General features: G+C 42.6%; 1 protein-coding gene across 1 annotated transcript; it reads right to left on the minus strand.

Annotated features, from left to right (window-relative positions):
* Window positions 1-1236: 1236 nt before the first annotated feature.
* Window positions 1237-1866, minus strand: LOC115969013. The gene has a single exon (XM_031088576.1). The coding sequence runs from the start codon at window positions 1864-1866 to the stop codon at window positions 1237-1239; it is 630 nt and encodes a 209-aa protein (XP_030944436.1).
* Window positions 1867-13788: the final 11922 nt, after the last annotated feature.

The raw sequence follows: 13788 nt of genomic DNA on the forward strand, positions 1-13788 counted from the left end.
TTTCTTTTTCTCGCGTCTGCATGACCCTCAAAGACGGTGTCATTATTTCTACCGGACTCACTACCTCAGTTCTGTAGACTAAGGAAAAGGGTGAAAAGCCTATGGCTGACTTTGGTGACTTTCTGTAAGCCCAGAGAGCATCTGGCTGGTGTGTCGCCCATCCTCCCATGTACTCTTGGCTCATTTTGCTGATGATCTTTATGAGAGTTTTGTTTGTTGCCTCTACCTGCCCATTCCGTTGAGGGTAATAAGGTGATGACCTGTGGTGCTTGACTTGGTAGAACTCTAGCATCCTCCTTACATCACTGTTGACAAATGGTGTGCCGTTGTCACTGATGATCCTGTGGGGCACCCCGAACCTCACAATTATATTTTCTTTGATGAAGTTTGCCATTGCTCCCCCTGTGGCCTTACGAAGTGGCACTGCTTCTGCCCACTTAGTAAAATACTCTGTAGCCACTAATATCCATATGCATCCACATGATGGTAGGTTGATTGGCCCTACCAAACCTAGCCCCCAAGTGTGGAAGGGCCATGGGTTGACCATGCTATGCAAGCCCTGTAGATAGGTATGAATCAAGTTGGCTTGTACTTGACAACTGTGACACTTTTTTACAAATTCTGCTGCATCTCTCTTCATGGTTAGCCTGTAGTAGCCCATCTACAGCAGGCATCTGTAAAACTTTTTCTTCCCCTAGTGTTCACCACATTCCCCTGAATGTACTTCTTTTATCATTTCTTTTGCTTCCTCAGGGCCCAAACACCTCAAAAGGTCCCCATTATATCCCTTTTTGAAAAGGACCATGTTATGCAAGAAGTAACGTGTTGCCAACCTCTTAAGCTTGTATCTTTCACTGTGCTTTTGTGGCAGGATGCCTTCTATTAGGTACTGCGTGAAAGGGCTTCTCCAATCCTCATTGACGAATACAGCATAACTTTCCTACCTGTCTACCACAAGCTGGCAAGTCCCATATTGGGTTTGGACTTGATCTGCATCTTTGCCCATACTTGGCCCATAGAAGCCTGCCCTCTGAAGTCTGCGGTAAAGGCTGACTTCTCCGCAGGACCCGCAAGTCTTGTTGTGTATTTCTTTCAATTTTCTCTAGGCTTCTTCCTGCCCCACTCATCTGGATAAGACCCCACCTGGCATCCTGCGGTACAACTCTTCTTTCACCAAGGCGTAGTCTTTTAGTGTCTTAAATTCTGCTGCATCGTCTCCCTTTATTAAGATTTCCTTTATGGGAGCCGCCAATCCCTTTCGCCCTGTTCCTCCCGAAACATTTCCTTCAACACCTCAATGATGGATTCTTCCTTCTTGCTGACTTCTATTCTGGTGCTACTCCCTTTGAAGATTATTTGCAAACCTAGTGCGGCTAATGTGTCTGCAAACCGGTTTTCGTTCCTCAGAGCATGCTCTATTTCGAATGTTGAAAATTTTTCTTCCATTCTCTGGGCCATAGCTCTGTATGGGACTAGGCTAGGCTCCTTTAAGGAAAAGCTTCCCTTGACCTGGCAGACAACCAAGTTCGAATCTCCCAGTACCCTCAAATGTTTGACTCCCATTTCGAGAGCCATGGCAAGCCCGATTAGGTAGGCTTCGTACTCGGATGTGTTGTTTGAACAGGGGAATTCTAGCTTAAATGATAGCGCCTCTGCCTTGTCTTCTTCATGATACAAAACTACTCCCATCCCTTCGGAATGAGTGGTAGAAGACCCATCAAATTTCATCACCCACTGTTCCCTGACTTCTTCTGCCATGGCTACTTCCCCTAGAACTTCATCATCCAGCGGGAATTCTTCCTCTCCTGGAAACTGTGCCAATAAATCTGCTATAGCCTGACTTTTCACTGCCCTAGGTGTCCCCATTCTCAAGTCGTATTGTGATAACTATAGCAACCACTGGGATATTCTGCCGGAGAGGATCGGCTGTTGTAACAGAGCTTTAATGGCATGGGACTTAGTCATCAGCCATACTTCGTAGGCCAAGAAATAGTAACGCAACCTCTGTGAAGCATATACAATGGCCAGGCATGCTCTCTCTGCCCTTGGGTACAAGTTTCTGCATCTTTTAAGGCACAACTGATGTAGTATATTTTTTCTGCTCGGCACCATTTCCATCTTCCTGAGCGATTAGTGCACCAATGGCATACAAGTTGGTGGCTAGATAAAGTAGCAGTGGTCTTTTGTGGATAGGAGCCTGCACCGTGGGGATGTTCATCATTATTTGTTGTAGCCTTTTGAAGGCCGTTTGCTGCGTTTCCCCCCACTCAAAACTTTGCCCCTTTTTGAGTAACTTGGTGAAGGCAGAGGTGATTGATGCCAACCTAGGGATGAATCTTCGAATATATGAGACTTTTCCTAAGAAGCTCTTCAACTCTTTTACTGTGGCCGGAGGTCTCATAGTTGCTATGGCCGTGGCTTTGGCTGGGCCCACGTCTATGCCCCTGCTGTGAACCAGGAAACCCAAGAATTTCCCAGAAGATACTCCGAATGCGCACCTGAGGGGATTCATTCTTAACTTAAAAACTCTGCATCTTTCGAATACCCTTTTTAACATGCAAAAGTGTTCTTCTCTCCTCCTTGATTTAACCACTATGTCATCCATATAGTCTTCTAGCTCCTGGTGCATCATGTCGTGAAATATGGCCGTCATTGCTCGTTGATAAGTTGCACCTGCATTTTTTAACCCGAAGGGCATCACAGTATAGTAGAAATTGCCCATGGGTGTTCTGAAAGCAGTTTTCTCTGCATCCTTTGGTGCCATCCTGATCTGATTGTATCCGCTGAAACCGTCCATGAATGAAAACATGGTGCTTCCTGCCGCGGAATCTATTAGTAAATCCATGTTTGGCAATGGGAATTCGTCCTTTGGATAGACTTTGTTGAGATTTCTGAAATCTACACAGCATCTTATCTGACCATTCTTCTTCTTCACCGGTACTATGTTGGATAGCCAGCGAGGATGCTGAATAGGCTTGATGAATCCTGCAGCCAGCAACTTCTGCACCTCTTTGACTATCTGCCCTTCTATTTCTGTGTGAAATATCTTGGCAGGCTAGGGCATCGGCTTGGCCTCTAGGTCTACATTCAATGTATGCGCAACTAGCCTAGGATTCAGTCCTGGCATTTCACTGCAGTCCCAAACAAAAACGTCTTTGAATTCTTTCAACAACAGTATGAGTTCTGACTTCTCCTTTTCTATCAGGCTTGCACTAATTGAGATAGGCCTCAGTTCTCGTAAATCAGACCCTAGGTCAACTTCTTCCAACTCTTCCTTTGCCACAACTTGTGCGTCCTTTTCTGCCGTAACTTCCTCATCCTTCTCTTCTTCTTTTCCCAAACTTTCTTCAGCGACGCAACATGCCAAACTCTTGTGTTACCCTTTTTGGGTGGGACCCACTTGCATCTCACCCGTGGGCCCCACGCACCTTCATAACTTATACACAATCCTGTCATCAAGGCCTCAGACCCTGATGCACTAAGGTGTTTCATCTGGCTCTACGGCAAACGCTTCTTTTCTTTTCTTCTTTCATGCCAGTAGCTCTCTTAGATCGGGTTCTGGGTCACTTTAGACATCTTCCCACCTAGGCATGAAGGTTCCTTGTTGCTCGGAAATCGAGTTTTCCCCAGACAAAGCCCATTGGTCATATAACATGGTTTCCACCAAGTGGGCTTCTGCCTACTCGAATGGCGAGGGGTTTGCGGCTATGCGTATCATCCTGCCATTCAATCTTCCTTTCACACATTGGTGGTAAGTGGATGGGACCAGTCGGTGTTTGTGTAACCAAGGCCTTCCCAAAAGCACATGATAGGATACTTCCGTTCTGACCACATGGAAACGAGCTAAAGAAACTATAGGGCCTACTTTCAACCACAACTGAATGTAGCCTGTGGTGTACTCACCTCTTCCGCCGAACCCCGTTACTTCCATCGAGCATCCTTGGATCTTTCTTTCTGAAATTCCTGCTGTTTGCAAGGTGCTCAATGGAATGAGGTTTACGGAATCACCTGTATCCACCAGGGCCCTCTTGATGGGGATTTGATTTATAGATGCTGCTAAATAGAGAGGCCTCCTGTGATCCGGGTGTCCCACCTCTATATCCTCACTACTGAACGTGATTTCTGTTGATTCCTGTAGGAGGGCTCTGTCTTCTGACATTTCTGCTGACAGGCACTTCATCCCTACCCCCGGAGGCGATACTTACCAAAGCCTCCGTGGCTATTTTCCTTTCTTTTGCTGTAAGTCCCAACTGGTCAAATAGGTTTTTGAACTTGACACTCTATTGTAGAGTGGTAATTGCCACGGCATGCAGGGCCAAGTTTTCTTCCTCGTCTTCTTCCGGGTCTGCGCATATTACTACTGCTGCTACACCCTTTCCCTTGTGGTTTAGGAGCGGGTTTCTTTGGACTTCCTACTGGGTTAGCTCTAATGTGCCTTCTTTAATCCTGCAATGTACCAACCTGCGAAGCGCCCAATATTCTACAGTGGGATGTTGTACATAGTTGTGCAGGAGGTAGAAGCGAGAATCTCTCCTTTCTTCCTCCGTGGGCTCTCTGGAAACCTGGTTAGGTTTAAAGATCCCGTCCGCTATCTATTTGTCAAGCAGCACATCCAGCTCCTTAGGAGTACATGGTAAGGGCGGGGGCATATCACACTCCCTCCCCTCTGTTTTCCTCCTCCGCTCTCTAGTGGACATTGCCATAGCCTGCGGGGCGTTTCTTTTGTCTGAACTGGGTTTTACAGACTGAGTCGTCTTCCTAGCTTTCTGCAATAGTTATGCGAACTGGGAAATCTCTAGATTTTCCAAGACAACTCTGAATTCTCGAATCATGTTGGTCATGCACATTTCTACTAAGGTCCTTTCTTCACAGTGGTCGTAGCAGTCAAGTGCTATGTCCCTGAACCGCTTAATGTATTCCATCAAATCCTCGCCATTCCTTTACTTGGTTACTTGTAGGGTTGTGAGTGTTACTGTTTCCTCTCCGTGGAAGTACTTAGTGCAAAATACATCTACCATGTCATCCCAAGTTGGGATCGATCCTGGTTTTAAGCCAATGTACCAGGTGCATGCCTGGTCACACAGTGACTTTGAAAACTCCCCAGACATAAGTCTTCGTCTGCTGCGTAAGGGCCAAGGGTATCAATAAATTTGCTCACGTGCTCAACTGCACTTCCCTTCCTGCCATCGTATTGTGTAAAGGCCCTTGGCTCATACCTCTCGGGGTATGGTTTGCTGAGTACTTTTAGAGTGTAAGGAGGCCTTCGTGCGTAAAACCTCTCCTTTGGTGTTCTGGCTCTCTCTTGCTCCAGGAGAGCCGCTACTTCAACCATAGTAATGAAGCGTTGTTCTGCGTTTCATGGGACACCTCCTGCCAGCGTCTCCTCTCTGTCTGCTGCATGCTCTGGGTCATACTGGCTACCTTTCTCCTTCGTTTTGTCTGCCTTCAGTTGACGGATCTCTTCCATCATTTGTTGCTGCGAGTGCTGCAATGATTGCAATACTTCAATAAAGGTGTTGATGTTGTCCGCAGGGACTCTTGTCTGAGGCTGAGGATCAGCCCCCGTTCTGTTGGCACCTTCCGTTTGGTTAAGTTGCTGTTGATGAGGCGTTGTTGGCCTGGATTCTGCTTGCGAGGGTATGACACTCATATTCCATGTCGTCCTAGATTTTGGTGGCATTGTTTGCGCGGGGTTTTGTTTCCTTTTTGCCCCTATCTGCTTCCCAACTCCCTAGCGGAGTCTCCAATTGTAAGGGGGTGGGCTGTGTTAATGATGTTGGGCTGCCTCCTGCTGCACTAAGCCCAAGTTTTCTGGATAAGAGAGTTGGGACCGGCCCAGCTTCAGCTTAAGTTGGTTCGGCTTGTGCGCAAACTAGGCCAAATCTGCCAGGGATGTGTTCACGGCAGGCGAAACTGTTTCAGACAAATCGTGGCAGGTAGACATAATAATAATAAAATAAACAGAAAATATCTAGCCACTTTAATGGGGAATTGACCAAATAGCCCTTAACATCAATTACAATAATGATACTATTTGTTTTCTTTTTACGGAAGAGAAAGAAAAAGAATAACAGAGAACATCAAATGTTTATAATCATGGGTTAATCGGAATACTAGAGGAAATCGATCAGAAATTTAATCCGCGGGAGCAAAACCACAAAGGGGAGAATGTCCCTCCTCAAAGCAGTCAATCTCTCAGGAAAGAGTCCTGCCGTAGAGGTTAACAGCCTTGAGGGAAACGGGCCTGAGTGGTTTTCTGCGTAGGTGCTTTCGAGTTTTTCTTACAGAGGGCTGGGTTTCATGAGGGAGAGAAAGGATTAATCTACCGGTGCATGCCCACCTTTCTAATTCTCACTATTTCTTTCTTTCTTCTCACTTCGTTTTCTTTGCTACTTCTTTTAAGTTTTCTGTTTCCTCTCCCAAGTTCCGTCATTCCTCCTTCTGCTGTTCACGGCAAGACCCTCCTTTTATAGTGCTTGTCGTGACCCGATTTTACCATTTTAACCCTTAACTCCATTTGTCTGGTCTGGGTGTACTAGCCGACCATCACTATTCTGCCTGTGTGTCGTCCTCCCATCGTCAAACAAGAAAGTGTATTTTGTTTGCTAGTCTGCCGTGGCACCCTTTCCTGCCACGGTCTGGGTCATTTCTCTCTCCTTATCCCTCATGGCATGCACCTAATGGTTCCAACTCAGCTTGTCTCTTTTGGGTAGTAAGCCATCCCAGCAGGATACCTCCTCAAAAGAGCCTGAGCCGAAACCATAAAAATAGATTTTCCCCTCTCCCCACCACCAAACCATGCCCTCTGATCCTCTGACCCCCCGACCTCACCATGCTCTGTATTAGCTGGGTATAGGCTGGTGGTGCCTGGGCCTTGAGCGTGCCTTCATTCCATATGTGTCCAAAACTTGTCTGCTGCCCATTCGTCTGCCGTGATCTGGAGGCTTACCGTCCGTGTTTTTTTTTTACCTCTCATGTAGGCTGTTCTTTGTTTTCCCGCTCCTTTCAAGAGCTGGGCTTTATTTGATGATGGGTCTTACATTTCTTTGGCCCACTCCTTGGTTTCCTTTATTTCTTGCAATGTCGTACTGTTATTCCTGTCGTAATAACTTAATCCTGTTGGGCCTCTTTTAGGCCAGCCGTTTATTCCTTCCCTCAGTGGCTTGGCATGGCCATTGGTTTGCTTTCATATATGGGCTCCTATGTCCTTTTTGACTTTCCTTTGGGCATCCTTGGCCCGTTTGCTTTCTTTGGGCTTCCTCGACCCTTTTGCTAATTCCACACTCCCATGAGCCTTTTACTAACTTCATTGGGCTTCCCTAGCCCAATAACCTTATTCTCATCCTTGGGGTTTATGGGCCTGCCATAAACCCCTTACTTTCTTAATTTGTATTACCTTGGGCCTGCGGCGGCCCTTTCTCGTTTTTCTACCTATACACTACCCATGAGATGCAATTTCTTTCTTTCTAGGCTTCTTTGAGCTCACTTGCCTCTTCGAGACCCATTTGTTTATTTCTCGGGCCTGTGATCCATTATTCCTACCGCTTGGGCCTAATGGTTTTGTTGTCTACTTTGTTAATTCTTTGTTACCCTTGTTATTGGGCTTTCTTTCTTTCTACCTGAATTCTCACAAATGGCCCTCAACAGTCTCCAATGAACCACGGGCCTTTTCTCAAAACATTCTCATAGTCTTCTTCTAAAGACAGCCTCGTGAGGAAGAAACCATGACCCAAGTCAACATAGTCTAATCTACCTACAGGTTTCCATAAAGCAAGGAGTTTTCGCTTGAATGAAGTTAAGCCCCACACTCCATCCATAAACTTTCATGATAAAAGCTCTAACCCACGGCTTCCGATTTTTTTGTTTAAACTCCCTTGAGAGTTTCACCAACAACAACCCTTGCCAGTGTTTCCATCTCCTCATCTAACTCAGCATCATCATCCATACCATCCTCGAAGCTAAAAGCTTGTAAGAACACCCCTAGAATTTCTCCCACCAACTTATCTCTAAATGAAGTATTAGGATTCCACAATCCCTCATCGTGATTTGGTGACACAGGACCAGTGCTATGGCCTTCACAGAAGCCAACATGGCTCACATCCTTTACTTTCTTCTTACTACGTGCAAGCTCGTCTTTTTCCTCACGAGAGAGAGAGCGTTCCATCTTTCCCTGAATATAATTATTGTAATCCACTAGAATTTTCACATCTTAGAAATCAAGTCTTGCATAATTCCTCTAAGAGCCTAAAACTAAAACAACTCATAAGGTATGGAAAATGACATAGGCCACTCCCTTGATTAGTATCTCTTTCTTGGCTTGAAATAGCAGTTTCTCTTTCCACTTTTGAAGCTCATGTCGATTAAGATTTTGTTAGATATTCTATATACTCTTCCAAAGACTTCTCTACGCGGTGAACAATTGTGTTTACTTCCATTGTTTGAGTGTGAAGGAGAGAGCTAGGCACAAAGCTTTGTCTTGTAAGAGAGGTAAAGGCTAGCTTTGCATAGTGAGTTAGTGTGAGAGCACCTCCTGTCAAACCCTTTGCAACAATATATATTTATAACACTTTCAGTCATATTCTTTAATGTATATTTGTCTTCCACACCAAGAAAAAACCATGTCAAAGAAACTCAAACCAAATAGAATTAGGAGTTTGAAGCATTATTAACATTACTCTATTTAAAAAAAGGTTCAATATTAACATTACTCTATTTAAAAAAAGGTTCAATATTTTTTTTACAGTGTTTGATTAATAAGATTTCTTTGCTCACCTCGGCCAACCTTAAGTATTGGTTTTTTTTTTTGTTTTTTATTATTATTTTTTTTATCTTTTTTCATTTTTCTTTTTTGGTGTCATGTTTGTCCTGTACCATGGCATCCATTCAGAGGCATGCCTGTTCCTGTCCCTGTCCCTGTCCCTGTCCCTGCCATTACCAAATGAATTACAGCCATAGATAGATTAAAGCATTTAAGCACTATGTCTGACAAAACAAATGCTGATTCAGGTGTGTATTTCAAAGGTTATAAGCGGAACTAATGATGGAAAAGTATTTTGATAATTTATAAACCAAGTGCAATAAATAAAACGTTCAACGGCCGAAATAAAGCCCATTAGAGATCATACATCTCACTTACATCTCTCTCGTAAGCAAAATTGGATTGAACCCAACAAACCGAAATAATGTTCCTCCAAAAAGGATAAGAATCATGAAAGTGTTCAACATCCCTAAAGCCATTAAAGAAGAGGTGTCAGCGCAGACTTTAGAAAGCAATATAGCAGTAGAAGAAAACAGGGTATATCAATATGGATACCAAAAATGGTATGTGATAAACAGCTAAGCAATATATGGCTTTCAGGTCAATAAAATTTTAGAAGCTAGTATAAGATTGATATGGCTACAACTCCATCTATTCCCACCCAAACAACTCCCATACGCATGACTCAATACAATAATACCCCTTGCCGCAATGAAACCTAAGCAGACTAAAAAGCTTCTCTCAGGCTGTTCCTTGGGCAATGGGTATATATGTAGCACCAATATGATAACCCTCATCCCAGCTTCTCTTTATGATATTTACTCCATAAAATGATAAAATCCCTTTTGTCTTTACCTCTTAACTCATCAACAAAACATTCCCTCATAACTTCGATTCCCTCAACAAATCCCCTTAGCCGCATTTTTTCTCCCCCTCCCAAAAATACATGAACCCGAGCTCTCAAAAGTCAAAACCACCCATTCAATTTTTGCAAATATCCTACAGGCCTACAAATTAAATGCAAAGGCCAAATTCTTTGTGGGCTTGATATTTCTATTACAACATTTTATTTTCACATATGGTCTAAGCCTAAGTATTTTATTTGGAGAATTGAAGGAGTGTAATTTGGAGGGTAAACAGTGAATCTATTTGGGCCATATCAAATTTCAATGGTTGTTATGCATAATGCATTCTTACAAATTCAGACTTAAACCATGCGATTAATTATTTGTGGTCGCTTCTCAAAAAAAAAAAAAAAAAAAAATTTATTTGTGGTCGGTCCTTAATTTGATTAATAAAAATTAATCACATGTAGAAATCCCATTGGTTTAATTTTCAAGACAATAATGCAATTAAAGTTATCAAACAAATTCTACAAGATAATTATACTTTTTTATTTTACATCTTTGTGTAAAAAAACATTTAATCAAAAGTTAAAAATTACTTAGAGAACACTCTAATCTTTAAGTGGTTGAAAATAGACTTTTAAATTCATAACTATCGTTGCACAAATATGAAAAGTTAGTAAAAATAGTGCAAATTTCAAATTGAGGACCAAAGGAGCCTATGATCGGCACTTGATTGGTCTTAGTTTTTAACCAAAATCGAATTTTTCATTTATCAGCTGAAAGTTCAATTCAATTGTGCATGGGGTTAAAAATAAGTTCAAAAATTCCAAGAAAAATGGAAGGCAAGAAAATTTAAAATCCCTAATCTATTCACCTCTAGAAATACAATACCCCTTCGTCAAATTGGGGGATTCCAACCCAAATTTCATATTAGAAAATTCTATATAATTTCTAAAAGAAGTATGAGAGAGACATTAGATTGCTTCATGCAACATTAGTCTTCAAGTCATCTAATCCTAGCAACTCTATTCTCTATTCTCTTCATCCACATCCTTCAAACACTATATCTATATCTACAAATCATCACAATCATTCTCAAATCATCCTACAATCTACAACGCACATTCATATGCACAACTCCTTTAGGCTTTCAAGTGAAAGATCTATGGATTGACTCTAGGAGGCAAGCACAACAAGAAAATTTGCATTGGTGGAGAAAATTCGCTATCACATTACTTGAAAGAGGTCGTACATGCATGTATAAACCTTAATCCATTTTAATCTTTATGACTGCACATATATAACTTGTTTTTCAATATAATTGGCTTGATTAGAATAATCATACATCTAGGCAGTGGCAGCGCCACATTCATGTTAAGGTGTTCCTGGGAACACCAACCTGAAAAAAAAAATTATATATAATAATTTTAAAAAAATTTATTTGTTTACCCTCTAAAAAAAATTAGGAACACCCTCAAATAAAATAATATATATATATATATATATATATATATATTTGTTCTACTTTCAAGCAAAAAAAAAGCCCAAAAAAAAATGATCGGTACAAGACTAATCGGTGCAAGCCCAGCAAAGAGCAAACTCACGGATTCTCAACAAATATAATAATTGTGGGGCCCAATAATTTATGGGCCAGGCCCACTTGCTCATGGGGAGTCCAAAGGCCCAAGCCGAAAAAGATAATGGCCCGGAGATGCAGCCGAGGACAGTTTCGTCCTCGGCAGACCCCAAAGCTCCATTGAAGGGAGGGGTAAAAAAGAGATAAAGGAACAAATGTGGAAGGAGATCTAAAATATCTTGGGAGAGTTATCCTTACTATCCTTCCCAGATAAGACTCTGCACCTAACAGAGCCGTATTCTCCAGCTTTATCAACCATCCCCAACAATTCTGGGATTAGACTGATGGGACAAATATCAGTCTTGTAAAGGTTAACCCTACACGTGGACGAAGGACAGCGGACGCAAGCTAGTATAAAAGAAAAAGTAAGTGAACCTAGAAGGGGGATCTGATCCTATCTCCGAAAAGAAACTCCATGGGTGAAAACACCTTAAGAACACATGCACATCATAAAAAAAAACCCACCGTTGGGTAACCGGGGTAAGACCTTAATGGTCCTCGGATCAAGTCCGAGGAGCCCAACCCCATAAGATGCGACGCTATAGGGCTTAAATATTCAAACCCGACTCCTTTTTCTACAGGAATCCCTCTAAAATCAAGACCGGAACATCGCCCCGTGACCAAAGGCAAGCTTTTCAAGCCCACTCTCTACAAATCATATTGTGAGGGATCTTTCATGTGCGAGCCCAACATCTTTATTGGGCCCCAAAAGAATCGTGTCCCTACAATAATAATACCCAATCATATTTTAAACTAAAACAATTACTAACCTAATAAGAACCTCACGTCCTCACTTGAGTAACTTCTCAGCAGTAGCAGCAACTCAACAAGGCAGCAATTCTCAAAAAAAAAAAAAAAAAAAGACTCAGCAAAGCAGCAACAGCAACACCGAACACCCAGAGCAGCTCTGCAATGGTGAGATCGGAGATTAACTTAACCCAGATTGGAGATTGCGAGATCGGCGACGGCAAAAGCGAGATCAAGAAATAAGAACCTCAGCCTTCAACGTGCCACGGCGGCACCGCCCCTGACCTTAGGCAACATCAAGGTATTTCAGTTCTCTCTCCTTTTCCCTATATCATCTTTGCTCTGACTCTCTCTCTCTCTCTCTCTCTTAGTCTGACTTGTGTAAAAAAATATAAATATATGTTATTTTTAGTTTTTTTTAGAAACCCCGAAACTCCTTGAAACGGTACGTCGAAATAGATCGGTACCGAAATATTCCGTTCCACTAAACAAACTGAAACAGGGTCCAAAACGGTATTTATAACATTGCTTTCAAGCAAAAAGAAAAAGCTAAAAAAAAAAATTTGAACTAAAATCTAAAAAAGAAAAAATTGTAATAGAGCAAGCCCACCCAAGAACACCCTGAGAAAAATTTTAGGAGCTACCATTGCATCTAGGGCATGTTTAGTAGACTGTAATAGACACTGTAATGTAATAGTTACTGTAATGTAATAGTTATTCCAATGGTTTAGATATTCTTTAGTTTGGTTATGTTTTTATGAAAAGGAATAATCATTCCTTATGAATAGTTATTCTTCAAAATGAGGAATAACTATTCATCTTTAAAAGGGTTGTGTAGTTGCACGATTTTCCTGGCCCAAATTCTATTGATCAGGCCTTGGCCCCAAAGCGCAACCCACAATAAATATTTGTAGAGGATGGGTCAAAGAACTTAGCCTCAGTGAGCCTGTTCGGTCTGGTACATGGACAGTGTTATTGCAGAAAACAAAAGTACAAGAATGGATCTCTCACGTGTAATTCTATTTCTTCCGTTCATAATACAGTTTCTCCGTCCCCTTTTTTGAGGGACTCCACTACATTATATAGTTCCCCTCCTCTCAGCTCAACCTTACACTTGTTGATCATCTAAGCATCTACTTGAGTACCTGTCCCATCAGACGCCCTCATCTCTCCCTTTATGAGTTGCAGAGGCCAAGGCGATACTGTTTAGGGGTCTTTTCCTCATTAATGCGGCCAAGAGGGTGGTTGGGGCGCAATTAATGTGGTGGTAGCTCTCCATGAGATATTTTGGATTTTATTCATTTTATATGTTGGGAGGATGAACTAAAATGGATGGGGAGAGTTCCTCGTCTGGGCTTCGTGATGTCCGAGGAGGAGTTACTCCTCGGACAGGTTTCCTTGGCGTTTATTGGGATTGAGTAATGCTTCATATGTGGTTTCTCTTCGGACAGAACGCTCCTCGGACGGGCCTGAATTTGGAGTAGCCCATTATTTCTAGGCCGGGCCCCATAATAGCCCCTCAAAACTCCGGTTTCTACTCCTTCCGAGGAGAAAAACGGGGTTTTGATGTTTGGGAGAGGATGGAAATAAGGAGAGCGTGTGGCGCGCGTGCGGACCGTTACTTTTGACGCGCTACAATTTACGAGGCGCGGCCATTAACTTCTGGAGGCGTTATGTTCCCTCATCCAACGGTGTGGCGTAGATCGAACGGCCATCGTTTTTTCTCGTATTTTTAGGCAGGAGTGATCTTTTCTCTCTCCTCCTGGCTATATAAGACGTCATAGGGGTTCAGTTTCTTC

The sequence above is a fragment of the Quercus lobata genome, chromosome 2, assembly GCF_001633185.2.
Source record: "Quercus lobata isolate SW786 chromosome 2, ValleyOak3.0 Primary Assembly, whole genome shotgun sequence".
In the NCBI taxonomy this organism is placed as follows: Eukaryota; Viridiplantae; Streptophyta; class Magnoliopsida; order Fagales; family Fagaceae; genus Quercus; species Quercus lobata.